This window comes from Dendropsophus ebraccatus, chromosome 1, assembly GCF_027789765.1.
Source record: "Dendropsophus ebraccatus isolate aDenEbr1 chromosome 1, aDenEbr1.pat, whole genome shotgun sequence".
Classification (NCBI taxonomy): domain Eukaryota; kingdom Metazoa; phylum Chordata; class Amphibia; order Anura; family Hylidae; genus Dendropsophus; species Dendropsophus ebraccatus.
In genome coordinates, this window is record NC_091454.1 from 215,277,840 (window position 1) to 215,296,741 (window position 18,902).

Genomic DNA, 18,902 nt, shown 5'->3' on the forward strand with positions numbered 1-18,902 from the left:
TTTCAAAAATGACAAAAAAATTTTAATAAAATATTATTTCCAACTTGACTTTATGAACTGTGCTCCATAGTCCGTAAGTCTTTAGTACCATATAAGCAGACATATCTTAAAGGGTCTTGTACAGGATTAGAAAAATGTGATTGCTTTCTTCTTGAAACAGTGCCACGCTTGTTTATAGGCTGTATCTGGTACTGCAGCATACACCTGTGGACACGTTTGGCAGACGGCAGACATCTTTTTCTAATTCTGTATATCCCCTTTAAAGCAGCTGTCTTAATAAGACAGTCTTAAGCCTTATAAAAAATACATGTATATCAATGAGGGGTGACCATGCTCATCACCCCTCCCTGAGCAGCCTGCGGCTGTCTGGGCATGTTGAGAGTTGTGGTTTTTGCCATTGCATTACATGGTTTCTCATTGATTTCAATGGTCGCCATTTAACAGTATTGGTCAGCCCAACTTAACTTGCTATTCGGTTGGGTTTTCAGAAACCGGACTTATGGCAACCCTCTGACCACCAGGTCGGCTTCATAGTAAGAAAAACAGTTGTCTTTAAGTTTCAAACTTTTTCTTCAACTCTGAAACTTTGGGAAGCAAGGATGAGCTCAAGTCGATAGGCTGTGGTGGAAGAACTTTGCTGGGTGGTTCATCTCCTGCCTCACTGTGTGACTCTATGACGGGTCTAGGGACATTTGATGTGGGGCTCTTGGGTACATCCAGCTTTGGCGTGCTCTGACTCCTGTTGAAAACAGGACGGATACTATAGGTGGAGATGCACGGTTTTGGGCTACTGTAGACAGGTCTTGTCGTGTTGAAGGACCAAGCATGACCTCCTACTTTTTTTGCCTCTATGGATTCTTTCTTAGTCCCGGTCCATACCAACCGTGGGTCAATAGGAGCAGCCTGAAAACGAGAGATAGCTGAGCGGACATTGGGTCCCGATACAATGATGGGAGTTCTGCTTGGGGGGTTCGTGGCCCTTGTATCCCATGTGGTCACGCTTGGCTCTACACCTTTCTCCTCTTTGGACTCTTCTTTCAAGACATCAGACTCTGGAACTAGGGCAATTACTTCTTGATCTGGTTTCATAGGATCTTGCAAACTAACCTGAGGAACTGATGGTGTTACCATTGTGGTCTCTGAAATGGTGGAAAACTCTTCTGGTTTCTGGACAGGTGCCGATGCTGAGGGCCTTGTGGTGTCCTGTATTGTCTCTAGAGGTAATGTGACTTCCATGGTCTCTGATTTATTCACCATACTCTCAGATGTTGGTGATGGGACCTCAGGTTCAGGTTCTTTGTAGTCTACCAATCCCTCGTCCACTTCTTGTAGGTACCAGAGATTGGAAGTTCTAGGTTGACTTAAACTCAACTGGAGGTCCTCATCACTAGGGGCACATAGAGAGTTGAACTGGGGGGAAGCAGAAGAATAATCATGTTAGTCATTAGGCTATTGAGGTCCCGTTTTCCAGTACATGTTGTCTTTCACTCACCCGTGTGAAGTATTGACTATCATCCAGGTTAAAGCAGTCCAGGCTGTGGGCCCCATATAAGGCTCGTCCCTCACCTGGAGCTCTTGTATTTAGGGTTTCAAAAATTTCATTTAGCAAATCCATCCCCTCATCTAGAAGAGGAAAGTTGTCGTCACCAGGTCCAGGGTCTCCTTCTTTTACTTCTTCATCATGTCTGAGGAAAAGAACATTGGTTTAGTGAGTCCACAAACCTCAAAGAGGACAATGGAAATCTAGAGACGTTTCGAGTCGGTAATGAGATTGGCCGCCATGTTATTTCTGCTATTCTTGGCAATAATGAATGGCAGTAACACCAGCACTGTATAATATAATACGGTAATCTGGATAACACCATGCAATGTAATTTACTGTGTTTTGTTTACATGGACTTGTCTGCACCGTGCTGGATAATTTACTGAATTCCAGGACTATTCGCTCACTTTTGGCTTTCCCAGCTTTCTTCTTCTGCAAACTTCTTTCCTGGTCTCCTGGGACGAGACTGTAAGAAATGGGAAGTTTTAACAAATCTCTGGAAACTTACTGAATCATAAGATTCTTACGATTCACACGTAGAATAAAGTTACACCATGGGCAAATAATAGGCTACATCATGCGTTGGACGTTCACCTACCTGCCCGAAGTGCTGGGTAATGGGCAGCCGGTTCTGCAGTTTCTCATGGTTGACGGTAGGAGATTTCTCCACTTTGAATGAACCTACTCGCTGCATCTGATGGTCCTGATGTGGAACACAAGTCAAGATACAATAAGAAGTATAGCAAGAAAAGACTGGACACCAAAGGCTGAGGTACCACACCGGGGGCTGAGGCACCACACCGATGACATTGGGGGCTGAGGCACCACACCGATGACACCGGAGGCTGAGGCACCACACCAATGACACCAAAGGCTGAGGCACCACACCAATGACCTTGGAGGGTGAGGCACCACACCGATGACACCAGAAGCAGAGGCACCACACCGATGACACCAGAGGCCGATGCACCACACCAATGACACCAGAGGCTGAGGCACCACACCGATGACACCGGAGGCTGAGGCACCACACCAATGACACCGGAGGCTGAGGACCCACATCGATGACACAGGAGGCTGAGGCACCACACCGATGACACCGGGGACTGAGGCACCACACCAATGACACCAGAGGCTGAGGCACCACACCGATGACACCGGAGGCTGAGGCACCACACCAATGACACCGGAGGCTGAGGACCCACATCGATGACACCAGAAGCAGAGGCACCACACCAATGACACCAAAGGCCGATGCACCACACCGATGACACAGGAGGCTGAGGCACCACACCGATGACACCGGGGACTGAGGCACCACACCAATGACACCAGAGGCTGAGGCACCACATCAATGACACCAGAAGCAGAGGCACCACACGATGACACCAGAGGCCGAGGCACCACACCGATGACACCAGAGGCTGAGGCACCACACCGATGACACCAGAGGCTGAGGCACCACATCAATGACACCAGTGGTTGAGGCACCACAGCGATGACACCAGAGGCCAAGGTGCCACACCAATGACAACAGAGGCTGAGGCACCACACCGATGACAACAGAGGCTGAGGCACCACACCAATGACACCAAAGGCTGAGGCACCACACCAATGACCTTGGAGGGTGAGGCACCACACCAATGACACCAGAAGCAGAGGCACCACACCGATGACACCAGAGGCCAATGCACCACACCAATGACACCAGAGGCTGAGGACCCACATCGATGACACCAGAAGCAGAAGCACCACACCAATGACACCAAAGGCCGATGCACCACACCGATGACACCGGGGACTGAGGCACCACACCAATGACACCAGAAGCAGAGGCACCACACAATGACACCAGAGGCCGAGGCACCACACCGATGACACCAGAGGCAAAGCCACCACACCAATGACACCAGAGGCTGAGGCACCACACCGATGACGCCAGAAACTGAGACACCACACCAATGACACCAGTGGTTGAGGCACCACACCGATGACAACAGAGGCCAAGGTGCCACACCAATGACAACAGAGGCTGAGGCACCACACCGATGACGCCAGAAACTGAGACACCACACCAATGACACCAGTGGTTGAGGCACCACACCGATGACACCAGAGGCCAAGGTGCCACACCAATGACAACAGAGGCTGAGGCACCACACCGATGACAACAGAGGCTGAGGCACCACACCAATGACAACAGAGGCTGAGGCACCACACCAATGACAACAGAGGCTGAGGCACCACACCGATGACAACAGAGGCTGAGGCACCACACCGATGACACCGGAGGCCGAGGCACCACACCGATAACACCAGAGACTGAGGCACCACACCGATGACAACAGAGGCTGAGACACCACCCCGATGACACCAGAGACTGAGGCACCACACCAATAACACCTGTCATCTTCCTTCCGTGATCTCTATTCTCACCTTGTGTTTGATACGCCGCTTCATTCCCTGTAGACCAGTTTTGGCTTGTCCCTTGGCCTAAGAAACATGAAGAAATCAGATAATTATGACACAAACAAGTAGTCAGCTCATTCCAAATATCCGAGCTCCCCGTGACTTACGTATCTCAGCATGTTCCTTACTGTAGGATGAGTGCGATTCTTCATGTTATTGATCAGTGTGCCTCCTCCTTTCTAGGTATAAACAGACGAGAATAATGAAATCGAGATATTACATCCAGGGGCATATGTCAGTGAGGAAGTGTCCTGTTGTATACATTCTGACAGGATTGGACTGTTCATCTGGCATTGCTGGTTAATTCCAGATGGGCTGGTCTTCAGGAACATCACAATGCTAGGTAACATCAGGGCCTTCTGGGACTGCCAGGTATTGAAGCCTTGTGGTCACATTTAAAAGAGTTTAGAGCAGCGAGCTGGGGAGTGAAGTACACAGCTGTGCTCTTCTTCCAGTTATATCTGATGATCAGTAGGGGCCTAAACATACAGACCCCTAAACAATCATTGACAGTATCACTTTAATACAAAACATCTTATGCTTCACAGTTTTACCTTGAGATTTTCCAGCCACATCTGATAAGACTTAGAAGCTCCTAAAAATGAACAGAAAACATTCAGCAACAAACACAATATTACACCTGATTCTATAGTGCTATATGGGAATACCATATGGCGTCATGTCAGCTCTGCTACACCTCCTGTCAGTACCTGACTCCTTCAGTCACCTGAAGCTGTAGCGTATTTGGTTTCTTATTGCATTTCAGCCTTCTACTGAAGTGTAGGTTAGGAAGGCTGTATACCAGATGTATACCTCCAATGGATGGCTCCCACTCTATGTAGGGACATATGGCACCTATAGATTCCCTATATATATATATATATATATATATATATATATATATAATATTTAGAATACGATACCTGACAGGCCGCAGCTGGTGACTTCCTGCTCAAACACGTCCGTAAATTCTTCCCCAGAATTCAGCTTCTCCAATCGATTGTCAATGAACTAAGAGGGGAAATTAAAGGGATTCTGTAACCATTTTTATGTGATAGTTTTGATATGTTTGATAGAGGACACACAGCACACATTTCACTTCTCAAACTTTTTTAATGTGTAAAAGATTAACATTTCAAGGGTTATCCAGATTTAGAAAAACAAGGTTACTTTAGAAGATGAAGATCAAAAGCACAAAAAAAAATAAAAATAGATGTGTCAATATGAGCTCTTTGTACATCATATACAGAAGAGTTTCAATATAAGCCTAATAATAACAAGAAGAACAATAATAATAATAAATAGTAAAAATATGTAAATAATAAAATATAATAAATCATTATAACAAAAATACTAATAATAAATAGTAAATAATAATAATAATAACAACAACACTAATAAAAATTGTAAAAAGAGGAAATAAAATAGCAACAACAATACTTTTAATAAATTGTAAAAATATGTATTAAAAATAATAATAAAATAACAATACTACTAATAAATAGTAAAAATATGTAAATAATAAAATAAATTTGAACAACAATAAATAAATAGTAATATATATATATATTACACCAACAACAATAATACTATTAATAAATAGTAGAAACATGTAAATAATAAAATAATAAGTGGTAGTAGCAGTAGTAGTAGTAGCTGAGCTGTGATTGGTTGCTGGGGACAGTTTACACCTGTCTTTATTTTACCCCCTTGGTGTGAATGGACGTGCGATTAACCCCTTCTATACCGATCATGTTTTATGATGTATTTTTGATGCTGCTATTGTACGTGACCATTGCTGTGTGCTTGGAGAGATGTCCCAGGCCCAGAGACTTCACTCTAACTACTGTGATCCATCTGTCCTAATGTGTGGCCCTTGGAATACCAGCTGCATCCTCATGGGGGCGCACTGCCCATTGGTCGGGTCATATAACGTCCGTCCCACCTGGTTGAAGAGCTGTAGGTGCACGGCGTTCTGCAGGAAGGTCCTCATGGAGCTGCACTTGTGGTTCAGAAATGTGTCCTGGCAGAAGGTAATGGGCTCCCCCTGAATGGACAAGAACTGGAAGGTGAATGGTGGAATTATCAGGGAAAACAGTTTAGCGACCCACGTGGTACAGCGCCACCATCAAGGCAGTGGCTAGCACTAGTAATAGGAATAATACATTATATAGAGCCCAGCCGTCCAGTGATAGCTTAATGTAACCAATAATGTTACCGCCACACAGTACCCACATAATACTACCCCATATGACAAATTATTACCACTATCTCTTTAGATGTCTATTTTGGTATTTTGCACAATTTTTACATAGTAATGGCCGACCTAGCTATATAAAACATCATATAATATTTCCAGCAGGGCTGTGATGGTGACTGCATCTTTAAGAAGAAATGATCTTGTCTCAGATAGATGGAGATCTTGTCCTGTTAATAATTCATGTGCAGTTGGCAGGAGATGTTCCATTACACATATACAGAATAAATAAGTCAAGTGTTCAGCCCCCTGGGATACACGTCCCAGACCTCCCATTACAGAGCTTAGCGAAGGCGCCGAAGAGATCAAACTCAATCTGTACGATGTAAATCTGAGACAAGGGGGTTATATATAACATAGGGCTCCCATATTCTAGAGAAACGTCGTCAATGTACCGTAACCCTATAAAAGCCTTATACTCAGGCCTGACAGGTAACATGCTATGATATTATGTTGCATGATATTGTACTAATATATAATAATATTAATGGCCCTTATAGTCCTACATCAGAACCGATGGCACCATCACATACCGGGTTACAGATCAAGGCTTCCCTATAGCTGCCGAACAGCAAGGCCTGGGCTCCAAGGAATGCATGTGACACCCCATCACCCATTAAGGCGGACTGTTTTGTCAGACGCAGTTTCAGCAACGAAACCTGAGAACACAGAGAAATAAAAAACCTCAAAGAGTAGTCAGCCTAGAGTCCTCAGCACTGCTGGGCAGTATGCTGGTCACTCTGCCATTAGCTACACATGGAATGGACTCGTATGGAAGTTTCGGCATGGTACATGTTTGGATATGAACCACTTATGGACACATCGGTAATGTTGTGGATGGAGGCGTATACAATGGCAAGAAGATGATGTATCTAAAAGCCCTATTACACGTGACGAATATCATGTGATTTATCGTAATATTGTTCAAATTTAAACTCGTGCCAACGATCAAACGACCAACGAGAAATCGTTCATCATTCATTTGGTGCTGACACCAGCATCACCATTAATCGTTCGCTGTAATTCCGCATCGTTCCTTCATTTGCCGGGATCAGATGGAGTAAACGATCGTAGTAACTATCATGGTAACGATGGTAACTAACAACTATTCTGTGTAATATGGGGAACAATTTCAGGTTAGTCATAAACAATCTTTGTTTTTCGTTAATTGTTAAAAATCGCTTTATCTAATAGGACCCTTAGTCACAATTATAGACAAATACAATGTAACTAAATTGGACCCCCAAACAGTTTTACCATCCATTTAGGCCTCCTGCACACGTTTGTGGACGTTTTTACTATCAGGAAACACTGATCAGGAGACTTCAGGTAACTCGTCAGTATTTCGTGACTGTAAAAACATAACAGGAAAAAAAAAAGACATACTCACCTGTTGCAGCAGTGCAATCCTCCAGCTTCTCCTTCTCTCTTACGGCTCTGCAAGGGCGCGAATGGCGTCACAATGCTAGGGGTAGAGCGGCCTCTTGTGGCATGCGCGCGCCCTCCCATTCACTCACTGCAGGACACTGAGCATGGCGTTCTTGCTCAGTGTGAACTGGGCCTATATGATCACTTGATATTGCTCTTCGCGTCTGGTTGGAGTATATCTAGTTACCTTTTGGAATAAATCCCTATATTTGCAATCACATTGCTTTCTAAGTGCGGTAATTAGTTGGATACTATACGATAGGGGGTGAGGTACCCCATATCACTTGGCACCAACTACTGGGAGAGTGAAGTACAGTATACATATGAATCATGAAGGGTGTCCGTGCCCAATAGAACCCTGTGGGTCAGGAAATCTATTTGAATACATATGGATAGATTTGCATGTATAGAGGGAGTAAACATCCACAATGCAGGGTGATAATGTAAGAGAACTCGCTGTAATTACCTGGATTTGAAGCAACTATACACAGATACAATCTAACTAACCTAATAAAACACATAGGGGGACATTTATTAAGACCGGTCGCCCCCTTTCCCTCATTCACTAAGAGGCGAACGCCTCTAAGTGAATCCGACCGGCCGGGCTCCCGACCCTGTGCCAGGTGTACCAAATCTATGCCTGCTTTCAGCAGCTGTAGATTTTGATCATGATTTACACCCCTCAAGCCCCTCCTTGCCACCCATGAGGCAAGCAGGGCATACGGCAGGGAGAAAAGGCAAAACTGCGCCCTCTCCCCTGTGTACGCCATAATGTTCATAAATGTCTCCCTCAGGGTTGTACTGTTCATGTCCATTATTGATCACACTGAGTAAACATTCACAGTGCAGGTGGAAAAGTAAGAAAACCTTATGAAAATTACCTGGATTTCTGTGTTGATTTCTAATAAAATGTGGTCGAATTTTGTTGGCCTATAATTGTGATCTATATAGCAAGCCAACTAATGTAATATCATACAGAGGGTTGTACTATTCATATCCTTGAGTAAACATCCACAGTGAAAAAATTATGTGAATGCATTGCAATTACCTACATTTCTGTGCCAACAACTTATAAAATATGGTCTGATTATTATCTAAATCACAATTATAGACAAACAGAATCTAACCAACCTAATAAGACACAGAGGCTTGTACTGTCCATACCCTTTATTGAGCACACTGAGTAAATATCTATAGTGCAGGGAGAAAGAAAAAGTGAATATCCTGAACTTTTAAAATGAGGCCTGATTGGGTTTGTCCATAATATTAGATTACATAACCATCTAACTAAACTAATAACACACAAACAATTGTACTGTTTACCTATTTTATTGAGCACATTGAAGAAACATCCACAGGGCAAGGGTAAAAAATGTATTTAGTAATATAAAGGAACCCGCTGGTCTTACCACATGTTGAGGCAGATTGTCCAGGTCCTGAAAAGGGGTCTCCAAGTTGTTTGTGTCCATGTCAAATACTACGGCATCTTCCAGGACTCCAGAGTTCACTTGCTATAGAGGAAGGAATGGATGGACAGTCAATCCAAAATCCAATTTAAACAAATATCATGGATACAAGAAAAAACTACTTACCTCCATTAAACTGCTGTGAACCCCGATCAGGAAGGGCATGGGGGCACTGGGAAGGAACGTAGACATGGGGTTAGGTTAGAGGAGTAGAGAAGTGTGAAAATACAGACTGGTATAGTATTCGATGATGGACTGACCCACAGTAATCCAGGAGATGAGGCGGTAGTGTAGGTATGTAGATGTGCTGCCAGTACATGGGATACAGGAGACCGGCGGAGGCATGGACACAGGCTGTAAGCTGCCGGAGAAGACCAAAGACATATGTATGAGGGTCCATATTATACAAGTCTATGCAACTACAATGTCCAGAATAGTCCTCACTATCTTGGTATGCCTTCTACTTAAACTTTGCTGGTGTCCCCTAGATTCGTTGTCAGGTTGGTTTTGGTGTTTTGTAGTGTGGCCTCTCCTGGTTGTGGCTCAGCCCTGTGTCTTGGTTGTGGTCCTGTTTTTTCTCTTGGTCCTGATGTCCAGTTCTGCCCCTAACTCATGGGTAGACAATGGTCCATTGCTTACCGTACTGAGTTTGCTAGAAGTTATGAGGATCCGTCTCTCACACAACAAGCTGGCGTACAACTGCACCATGGTGTCTACCTGCACGGCCACGAGGAACTCTGTAAGATTTCTCTGGGGAAGAAGAAAGAAGGTCCAAGATTGGTTAGACACAGTGGTCATCGTTCTGTAAAAAGGGTCTAGTGGACGCCAAGTCTATGGTACACTCCAATGTGACACCTATGCTATATCAATGTATATAACATATAATGGCGGCCATATGTTTATGAAGAATTGCCCCATTTGTGGTCAACCAAAGACCATCTGTTGAACAAGTAGATGATAGAAAGGATGGTGGCCTGGACTGGACAATGCAACAGAGAAGAAACTTACGTTTTCGGGGATTGATGGAAGTTTTGTCGGATCCGGGACAACAAAGTATGAAAACTGTGAATGGAGAGAAGTGTAAGACCTGGGATATCTATGAATGGATATTTTAGGTGTTCTATGCAGGATGGAGAACTTACCATGTCCATGTTTAGAGGTTTGTTCACCTCGGGTATGGGGTGGTCGTAAAGCGCCTGGAGGAGCTCGGTCACCTCGCTGACCTGTAGATGAGACAAAGGACACAGGGTGAGAGGAGAGCGGTAGGGGGGCTGGGAACCAGATAAGTGGCGGTATACAGTACCTGATCCTTTACTAAATGCTCCGCAATGTTATTGAGAAGTTTGTAGAAGAGTTCAAACCATGGAAGACAGCTGGAAGAAGAATCAAGGGTCAATACTGGCCGAAGTAGACCAAGCACGCCATCAATTGTTGTACACCAAACACTCATATAGTTGTACGCCAAACACTCAGCCAACATTTTTCCTGATACCCCCATACACACGAGTGCTCTGGCCACAGTACATGTGCCATGATGGGTTAATGGGCATCCCTCATCCTCCCCCACCACAAAATAGGGTGGGTTGTAGAGCCGATCCTGAAAAAAGTTCCTCCCTACATCTGTAACCCTCCACCTTTGCTGCCCTTGTATAGTCCCGCTACACACAGTGCCCCCGACACATGACCCCCTGCAGACGACCCCTCACACATATAGACGCCCTGGGGTCACTCACCTGAGGATACAGGTGCAGCTTTTGGCATTGACAGACAGGCGACAAAACCCAAAGCGCTGGTAACCCTGAAGATCGGTCAAAGTGAAGCTGAAGTGCTGGACGGACGAGTTCTGCCATCTGGATTATAGGAACAAATATATTATAGGTGAGGGAGAAGTCTATAGGGGATAGGGACATAGGGTAATGGGATACTTACCGCTCCACATCAAAGGGAAAGCAGAACTTTGTCAGAGTCACTACAGAGTCCTGAGAGGAGATAGAGAGTGTATTACATCCTGTCAGGAACTCCTGCTTTATAACGCTAACTCCAATAGGTGGCACTAGAGAGATCTACTGTAGAGCTTATTTGCATACACTGTTTCCCTGGGAGCCTGTATTTGCCAATGGAGAACGCTGCTCCTCCATGTCGGGAGCTGCTGTCAGTATATACAGTGAGTACACAGGGAGCTGCTGTCAGTATATACAGTGAGTACACAGGGAGCTGCTGTCAGTATATACAGTGAGTACACAGGGAGCTGCTGTCAGTATATACAGTGAGTACACAGGGAGCTGCTGTCAGTATATACAGTGAGTACACAGGGAGCTGCTGTCAGTATATACAGTGAGTACACAGGGAGCTGCTGTCAGTATATACAGTGAGTACACAGGGGGCTGCTGTCAGCATATACAGTGAGTACACAGGGAGCTGCTGTCAGCATATACAGTGAGTACACAGGGAGCTGCTGTCAGTATATACAGTGAGTACACAGGGAGCTGCTGTCAGTATATACAGTGAGTACACAGGGAGCTGCTGTCAGTATATACAGTGAGTACACAGGGAGCTGCTGTCAGTATATACAGTGAGTACACAGGGAGCTGCTGTCAGTATATAAAGTGAGTACAGGGAGCTGCTGTCAGTATATACAGTGAGTACACAGGGAGCTGCTGCTGTCAGTATATACAGTGAGTACACAGGGAGCTGCTGCTGTCAGTATATACAGTGAGTACAGGGAGCTGCTGTCAGTATATACAGTGAGTACACAGGGAGCTGCTGTCAGTATATACAGTGAGTACACAGTGAGCTGCTGTCAGTATATACAGGGAGTACACAGGGAGGTGCTGTCAGTATATACAGTGAGTACACAGGGAGCTGCTGTCAGTATATACAGTGAGTACACAGGGAGCTGCTGTAAGTATATACAGTGAGTACACAGGGAGCTGCTGTCAGTATATACAGTGAGTACACAGGGAGCTGCTGTCAGTATATACAGTGAGTACACAGGGAGCTGCTGTCAGAATATACAGTGAGTACACAGGGAGCTGCTGTCAGTATATACAGTGAGTACACAGGGAGCTGCGGTCAGTATATAAAGTGAGTACAGGGAGCTGCTGTCAGTATATACAGTGAGTACACAGGGAGCTGCTGCTGTCAGTATATACATTGAGTACACAGGGAGCTGCTGCTGTCAGTATATACAGTGAGTACACAGGGAGCTGCTGCTGTCAGTATATACAGTGAGTACAGGGAGCTGCTGTCAGTATATACAGTGAGTACACAGGGAGCTGCTGTCAGTATATACAGTGAGTACAGGGAGCTGCCGGCAGTATATACAGTGAGTACACAGGGAGCTGCTGTCAGTATATACAGTGAGTACACAGGGAGCTGCCGGCAGTATATACAGTGAGTACACAGGGAGCTGCTGTCAGTATATACAGTGAGTACACAGGGAGCTGCTGTCAGTATATACAGTGAGTACACAGGGAGCTGCTGTCAGTATATACAGTGAGTACACAGGGAGCTGCTGTCAGTATATACAGTGAGTACACAGGGAGGTGCTGTCAGTATATACAGTGAGTACACAGGGAGCTGCTGTCAGTATATACAGTGAGTACACAGGGAGCTGCTGTCAGTATATACAGGGAGTACACTTACTATTACTGTACACTGAACTATTTTACTAAAGAGTGTCCAACCCCTTTAAGCTGTTGGTGTCATCTATCATCTGGCACAATCTAATATAATCCACATTTATAATATCTATTTCTTACCTGGTCATCAAAGTGTTCCGGGAATTGTCTTTTTAGCTCGGGGTCTGGAATGAAACAAGTACGAGATGCAACGATTCCAAGGAATAGGTTATAGGTTTCTTTTGCTTCCACTATATGACAGTAAAGCGAGCTGTAGTAGTGCAGACAGTGGTTCAGGAATTATGTACAGTAGTGAACATCTCTGGGTACACAGCTGCAGCTAAATTATATATAGCTCTCTGCTTACACCCGCCACTAGGGGGAGCTCACAGCATACAGATTTATACAGCTCCCTAACCCAATACTAAGGGTGGTATTACACGAAGCGATTTTTTTCAATTAACGATTAACGATAAACGATCTCCAACGATCGCAATAGCGGTTGCCTAATAATCGTTCGTTTTACTACACGGAAAGATTATCGGTTATATTGGAGCAACAAAATTCAAGAACACTCCCCTTTCAATTTGCGAATGAACAGGGAACGGCTAACGACATCTTATTCAAACGAACGATGTGCGAACGATGTGTAAAAGACAAACGATAAAAATAGATTCAAAACCTATTAAACGACCAGCGACCAATCGTTCGTCGTTTAATCGTTGTCTACTATTACACTTAAAGATAATCGTTCAAATACGACCGATTGAACGATTATTCGAACGATAATCGCTTCGTGAAATACCACCCTAAGACTGCATATAAGGAGCTCCCCCTATTGGCAGCTGCAGGTAAAGCATTTTATTATTACTGACTGCTCCTATGTATAGGTGCTCCTCCTATATATAAGGCCGCTCCACCTCTGATTAGTGTATTATATGCCAGTACTGTAGTTAAGAGGGGACTGGCTTAGATACAGCAAATATACACAATAGGGTTAGATGTATCTGCTTAGCAAACACTATAACTCAGGATAGGCTTAGATACCCAGCTCTGTGGATAGTATCACACGTGATAGGCTTAGATACCCAGCTCTGTGGATAGTATCACACGTGATAGGCTTAGATACCCAGCTCAGTAGATAGTATCACACATGATAGGCTTAGATACCCAGCTCTGTACATAGTATCACAGATGATAGGCTTAGATACCCAGCTCAGTAGATAGTATCACATAAGATAGTCTTAGATACCCAGCTAAGTAGATAGTATCACATATGATAGGCTTAGATACCCAGCTCAGTAGATAGTATCACATATGATAGGCTTAGATACCCAGCTCAGTAGATAGTATCACATATGATAGGCTTAGATACCCAGCTCAGTAGATAGTATCACATATGATAGGCTTAGATACCCAGCTCAGTAGATAGTATCACATATGATAGGCTTAGATACCCAGCTCAGTAGATAGTATCACATATGATAGGCTTAGATACCCAGCTCAGTAGATAGTATCACATATGATAGGCTTAGATACCAAGCTCAGTAGATAGTATCACATATGATAAGCTTAGATACCCAGCTCAGTAGATAGTATCACATATGATAGGCTTAGATACCCAGCTCAGTAGATAGTATCACATAAGATAGGCTTAGATACCCAGCTTAGTAGATAGTATCACATATGATAATCTTAGATACCCGGCTAAGTAGATAGTATCACATATGATAGGCTTAGATACCCAGCTCAGTAGACAGTATCACATATGATAGGCTTAGATACCCAGCTCAGTAGATATTATCACATAAGATAGGCTTAGATACCCAGCTCAGTAAAAAGTATCACACATGATAGGCTTAGATACCCAGCTTAATAGATAGTATCAGACATGATAGGCTTAGATATTCAGCTAAGTAGATAGTACCACACATAATAGTCTTAGATACCCAGCTTAGTAGATAGTATCACACATGATCGGCTTAGATACCCAGCTTAGTACATAGTATCACACATGATAGGCTTAGATACATCGGGTCAGCAGCACAGTATCCCGGAAGACTATCCGCACAGACACATAACACAGCACACGTCAGGGCAGGAGGACAGATAGTTCCTCTTCTCTTTCTCCATCTGTGCTCAGACCTGACAGGAAGCCGGAGACTGACGTAATATAGAAAGGCCGAAACACCCCTAACATAAGGCCAAATATATATATATATATATATATATATATATATATATATATATATATATATATACATGTCATGATACACACCTCAGCTGCTGCAGAACCTCATCATACACACCTCAGCTGCGGCAGAACCTCATACACACAGCTTCTGCAGAGCCTCAGAACACACCTCAGATGCTGCAGAACCTCATACTTCACTCCAGCTGCTGCAGAACCTCATCATACTCCTCAGCTGCTGCAGAACCTCATAACACACCTCAGCTGCTGCAGAACCTCATCATACACCTCAGCTGCTGCAGAACCTCATAACACACCTCAGCTGCTGCAGAACCTCATCATACACCTCAGCTGCTGCAGAACCTCATCATACACCTCAGCTGCTGCAGAACCTCATACTACACCTCAGCTGCTGCAGAACCTCATCATACACCTCAGCTGCTGCAGATTTTTTTTCTAGAACTGTGAAGAACTAAATGTCATTCATGGATTAAAAGGAGGTTCTGCAGCAGCTGCAGTGTCTTATGCAGGATTCTGCCTGAAGCGCCATAGAATTGGGGGACACAATCCTGGATAACACGCAGAACTGGAAACAAGGGTGTCTGTATATCACAGAGACTTCTCACCTTTATCCTTAGATGCCGGACACACAACATCAAAGAATCCTTCAAATATTCTGTCTGGATTCTCTCTGCAAACAAAACCATACACAATTATTACACAGTATCAGGCTATGTTCCTACTATGTAAGAGATCGGCCGTTCCGTGACCCGTCCGGATCACAGAACGGCCGTTCTCTGAAAAGATCATCCCGGCCGGTACTGTAGGATAATCTTTCAGGCCACAGAGTTCTGATGCGGGCGCATCCCTGCACGCCCGCACCAGAACTCTCCACTGCGCACTATGGAGCGAGTGGCCGGAGGTTTTCTGTGGCCGCTATTCAATGAATGTTAGTTGTTTTCGGCGCCACAAGAGATCCCAGCCGGAGTGTATACTATGTGTATCCTCCTGGTCAGACCCCCGTGACCGCAGTCAGCAGGAGGCACCTGTGCACACATGACTAGTAACTACTATTTTTCCCATTCTACCTGCAGGAGCAATGGTGAGTGATAAGACCTTGTTCACACTTGTGCTTGGTGGAAGCTTTCTCTGCTGGCGGGGGGAATTGGTCCAGTGACATTGGGTTGCTATATTATTGTAGACATACTGGGGGAGATTAATCAAACATGGTGTAAAGTAAAACTGGCTCAGTTGCCCCTAGCAACCAATCAGATTCCACCTTTCATTTTCCAGAGAGTCTGTGAGGAATGAAAGGTGGAATCTGATTGGTTGCTAGGGGCAACTGGGCCAGTTTCTCTAGGTGCTGACACCAGTTGGGTAGTTTGAGGATTTTTCCATTATCTTGTACATGAACCATTAAGTAAATTCCTGCAAGGACCGTGCACTAACAGAATGATGAGAGTAAATTCTGCTCCAGCTGTATATCGCCTCATACGTCACTAGTATAAGGGCCCTATTCCACCGGACGATTATCGTTCACTCATGAAAACGTTCACTCATTTCCATGGAACGATAATCGTTACTTATGATCGTATTTGCGATTGTTTTTTTTCTTCGCTATTGCGTTCGTATCTACTGCGAACGACTGAACGACGTCTTATTCAATGCGAACGATTTGCGAACGTTATGCGAACGAACAACGATCAAAATAGGTCCAGGTCTTATGAAGCGATCAACTATTTCTCATTCAGTCGTTAATCGTTAACTGCATTTCAACCGAACGATTATCGTTTAGATTCAAACGATTTAACGATAATGTTAACGATAATCGTCCAGTGGAATAGGGCCCTAACTCTGCAAAATGTGAGGCCTCCTGCTAGAAAGACGCAGATGAAAGAGGAAGGTGATCAGTTACTACACAGATCTATTGACACAGATATGATCAGTTTCTTACTTGATACGGGACCCCATGGCGGTTCGGTGCCAGCTACTCTCGTCCTTTGTGTCCTACAGCCTCATGGCCTCCAGTCCTTGGTCTCCGTTGGTCTTGGGTAGCAGGCTCATTGCATAGTGTTCGCTGTCAGGGCTTCTCGGGGCTCATTAGACCCCCGGGGTCGCCGTCACTTGAGGTCCAGGTTTGCTCTTTTCGAGGAGCTCGGAGAGTCGTCTATGATGGTGAGCTCAGCTTGTCAGATTTCCTGTGTGGGTTTGTAGAGGAAGTCGTCTGGTGTGACAAGAAGTTTTTAACCTATGTACAATTTCTTTTTTAGCTGCATATATCTATATAGGATGACAGAAAAGCTATATGCTATATATCTATACAACAGGACCGACTAATGGTGGCTGACATCTCAGATGGGCACCTAATATAGCATATAATGTATGAGGGGCTGATACCGCTCCTCCCCTGATTTCTCAATTATATCTTTTCCATCTTCCTCTGTACAATCTTCTTATACCACACAAGACAGACATGGCCCTATTCAGATTCTGCTTTTAACTGAAATCTTAAAGGGGTATTCTAGCAATAAGAAACTTAAAAAAAAAAATGTTTATATGCATGACAGTATGACAATAGAAATTACACTGGGGGAGCTATCTGTGTCACTAGTGCTGCAGCCTTCCCTGATGTCTAAATATTACATGTTACCATTAGAATATACATTACACTGTTGGGAGCTGTCTGTGTCACTAGTGCTGCAGCCTCCCCTGATGTCTACATATTATGTTACCATTAGAATAGACATTACACAGGGGGAAGCTGTCTGTGTCACTAGTGCTGCAACCTCCCCTGATGTCTATATATTATGTTACCATTAGAATAGACATTACACTGGGAGGAGCTGTCTGTGTCACTAGTGCTGCAGCCTTCCCTACTGTCTATATAATACATGTTACCATTAGAATAGACATTACACTGGTGGAGCTGTCTGTGTCACTAGTGCTGCAGCCTCCCCTGATGTCTATATATTACAGGTTACCATTAGAATAGACATTATACTGGGGGAAGCCGTCTGTGTCACTAGTGCTGCAGCCTCCCCTGATGTCTATATATTATGTTACCATTAGAATAGACATTACACAGGGGGAAGCTGTCTGTGTCACTAGTGATGCAGCCTCCCCTGATGTCTATATATTATGTTACCATTAGAATAGACATTACACTGGGGGGAGCTGTCTGTGTCACTAGTGCTGCAGCCTTCCCTACTGTCTATATAATACATGTTACCATTAGAATAGACATTACACTGGGGGAGCTGTCTGTGTCACTAGTGCTGCAGCCTCCCCTGATGTCTATATATTACAGGTTACCATTAGAATAGACATTATACTGGGGGAAGCCGTCTGTGTCACTAGTGCTGCAGCCTCCCCTGATGTCTATATATTATGTTACCATTAGAATAGACATTACACAGGGGGAAGCTGTCTGTGTCACTAGTAATGCAGCCTCCCCTGATGTCTATATATTATGTTACCATTAGAATAGACATTACACTGGGGGGAGCTGTCTGTGTCACTAGTGCTACAGCCTTCCCTACTGTCTATATAATACATGTTACCATTAGAATAGACATTACACTGGGGGAGCTGTCTGTGTCACTAGTGCTACAGCCTTCCCTACTGTCTATATAATACATGTTACCATTAGAATAGACATTACACTGAGGGAGCCGTCTGTGTCACTAGTGCTGCAGCCTTCCCTACTGTCTATATAATACATGTTACCATTAGAATAGACATTATACTGGGGAAGCTGTCTGTGTCACTAGTGATGCAGCCTCCCCTGATGTCTATATATTATGTTACCATTAGAATAGACATTACACTGGGGGAGCTGTCTGTGTCACTAGTGCTGCAGCCTCCCCTGATGTCTATATACTACATGTTACCATTAGAATAGACATTACACTGGAGGAAGTAGTGTTGT

At 44.3% G+C, this 18,902-nt stretch overlaps 1 protein-coding gene across 2 annotated transcripts; it reads right to left on the reverse strand.

Moving 5' to 3' along the window:
• DENND1C (DENN domain containing 1C) lies at positions 1 to 17,277 on the reverse strand. 2 transcript variants are annotated; one of them, XM_069948119.1, is made up of 22 exons: positions 16,929 to 17,277; positions 15,601 to 15,665; positions 12,925 to 12,968; positions 11,093 to 11,142; positions 10,897 to 11,013; positions 10,467 to 10,536; positions 10,306 to 10,386; positions 10,172 to 10,225; positions 9,803 to 9,913; positions 9,424 to 9,524; positions 9,290 to 9,335; positions 9,107 to 9,208; positions 6,803 to 6,928; positions 5,958 to 6,059; positions 4,936 to 5,023; positions 4,567 to 4,607; positions 4,120 to 4,191; positions 3,980 to 4,036; positions 2,142 to 2,246; positions 1,951 to 2,009; positions 1,493 to 1,685; positions 1 to 1,410 (listed from the first exon to the last, which is right to left on the reverse strand). In XM_069948119.1, the coding sequence occupies exons 1-22, from the start codon at positions 16,943 to 16,945 to the stop codon at positions 553 to 555; spliced, it is 2,559 nt and encodes an 852-aa protein (XP_069804220.1). In that variant the 5' UTR covers positions 16,946 to 17,277; the 3' UTR covers positions 1 to 552. The 2 variants fall into 2 exon arrangements, with proteins under 2 accessions (XP_069804220.1, XP_069804214.1); XM_069948113.1 differs by lacking the exon at positions 16,929 to 17,277 and adding an exon at positions 16,063 to 16,226.
• Positions 17,278 to 18,902: the final 1,625 nt, after the last annotated feature.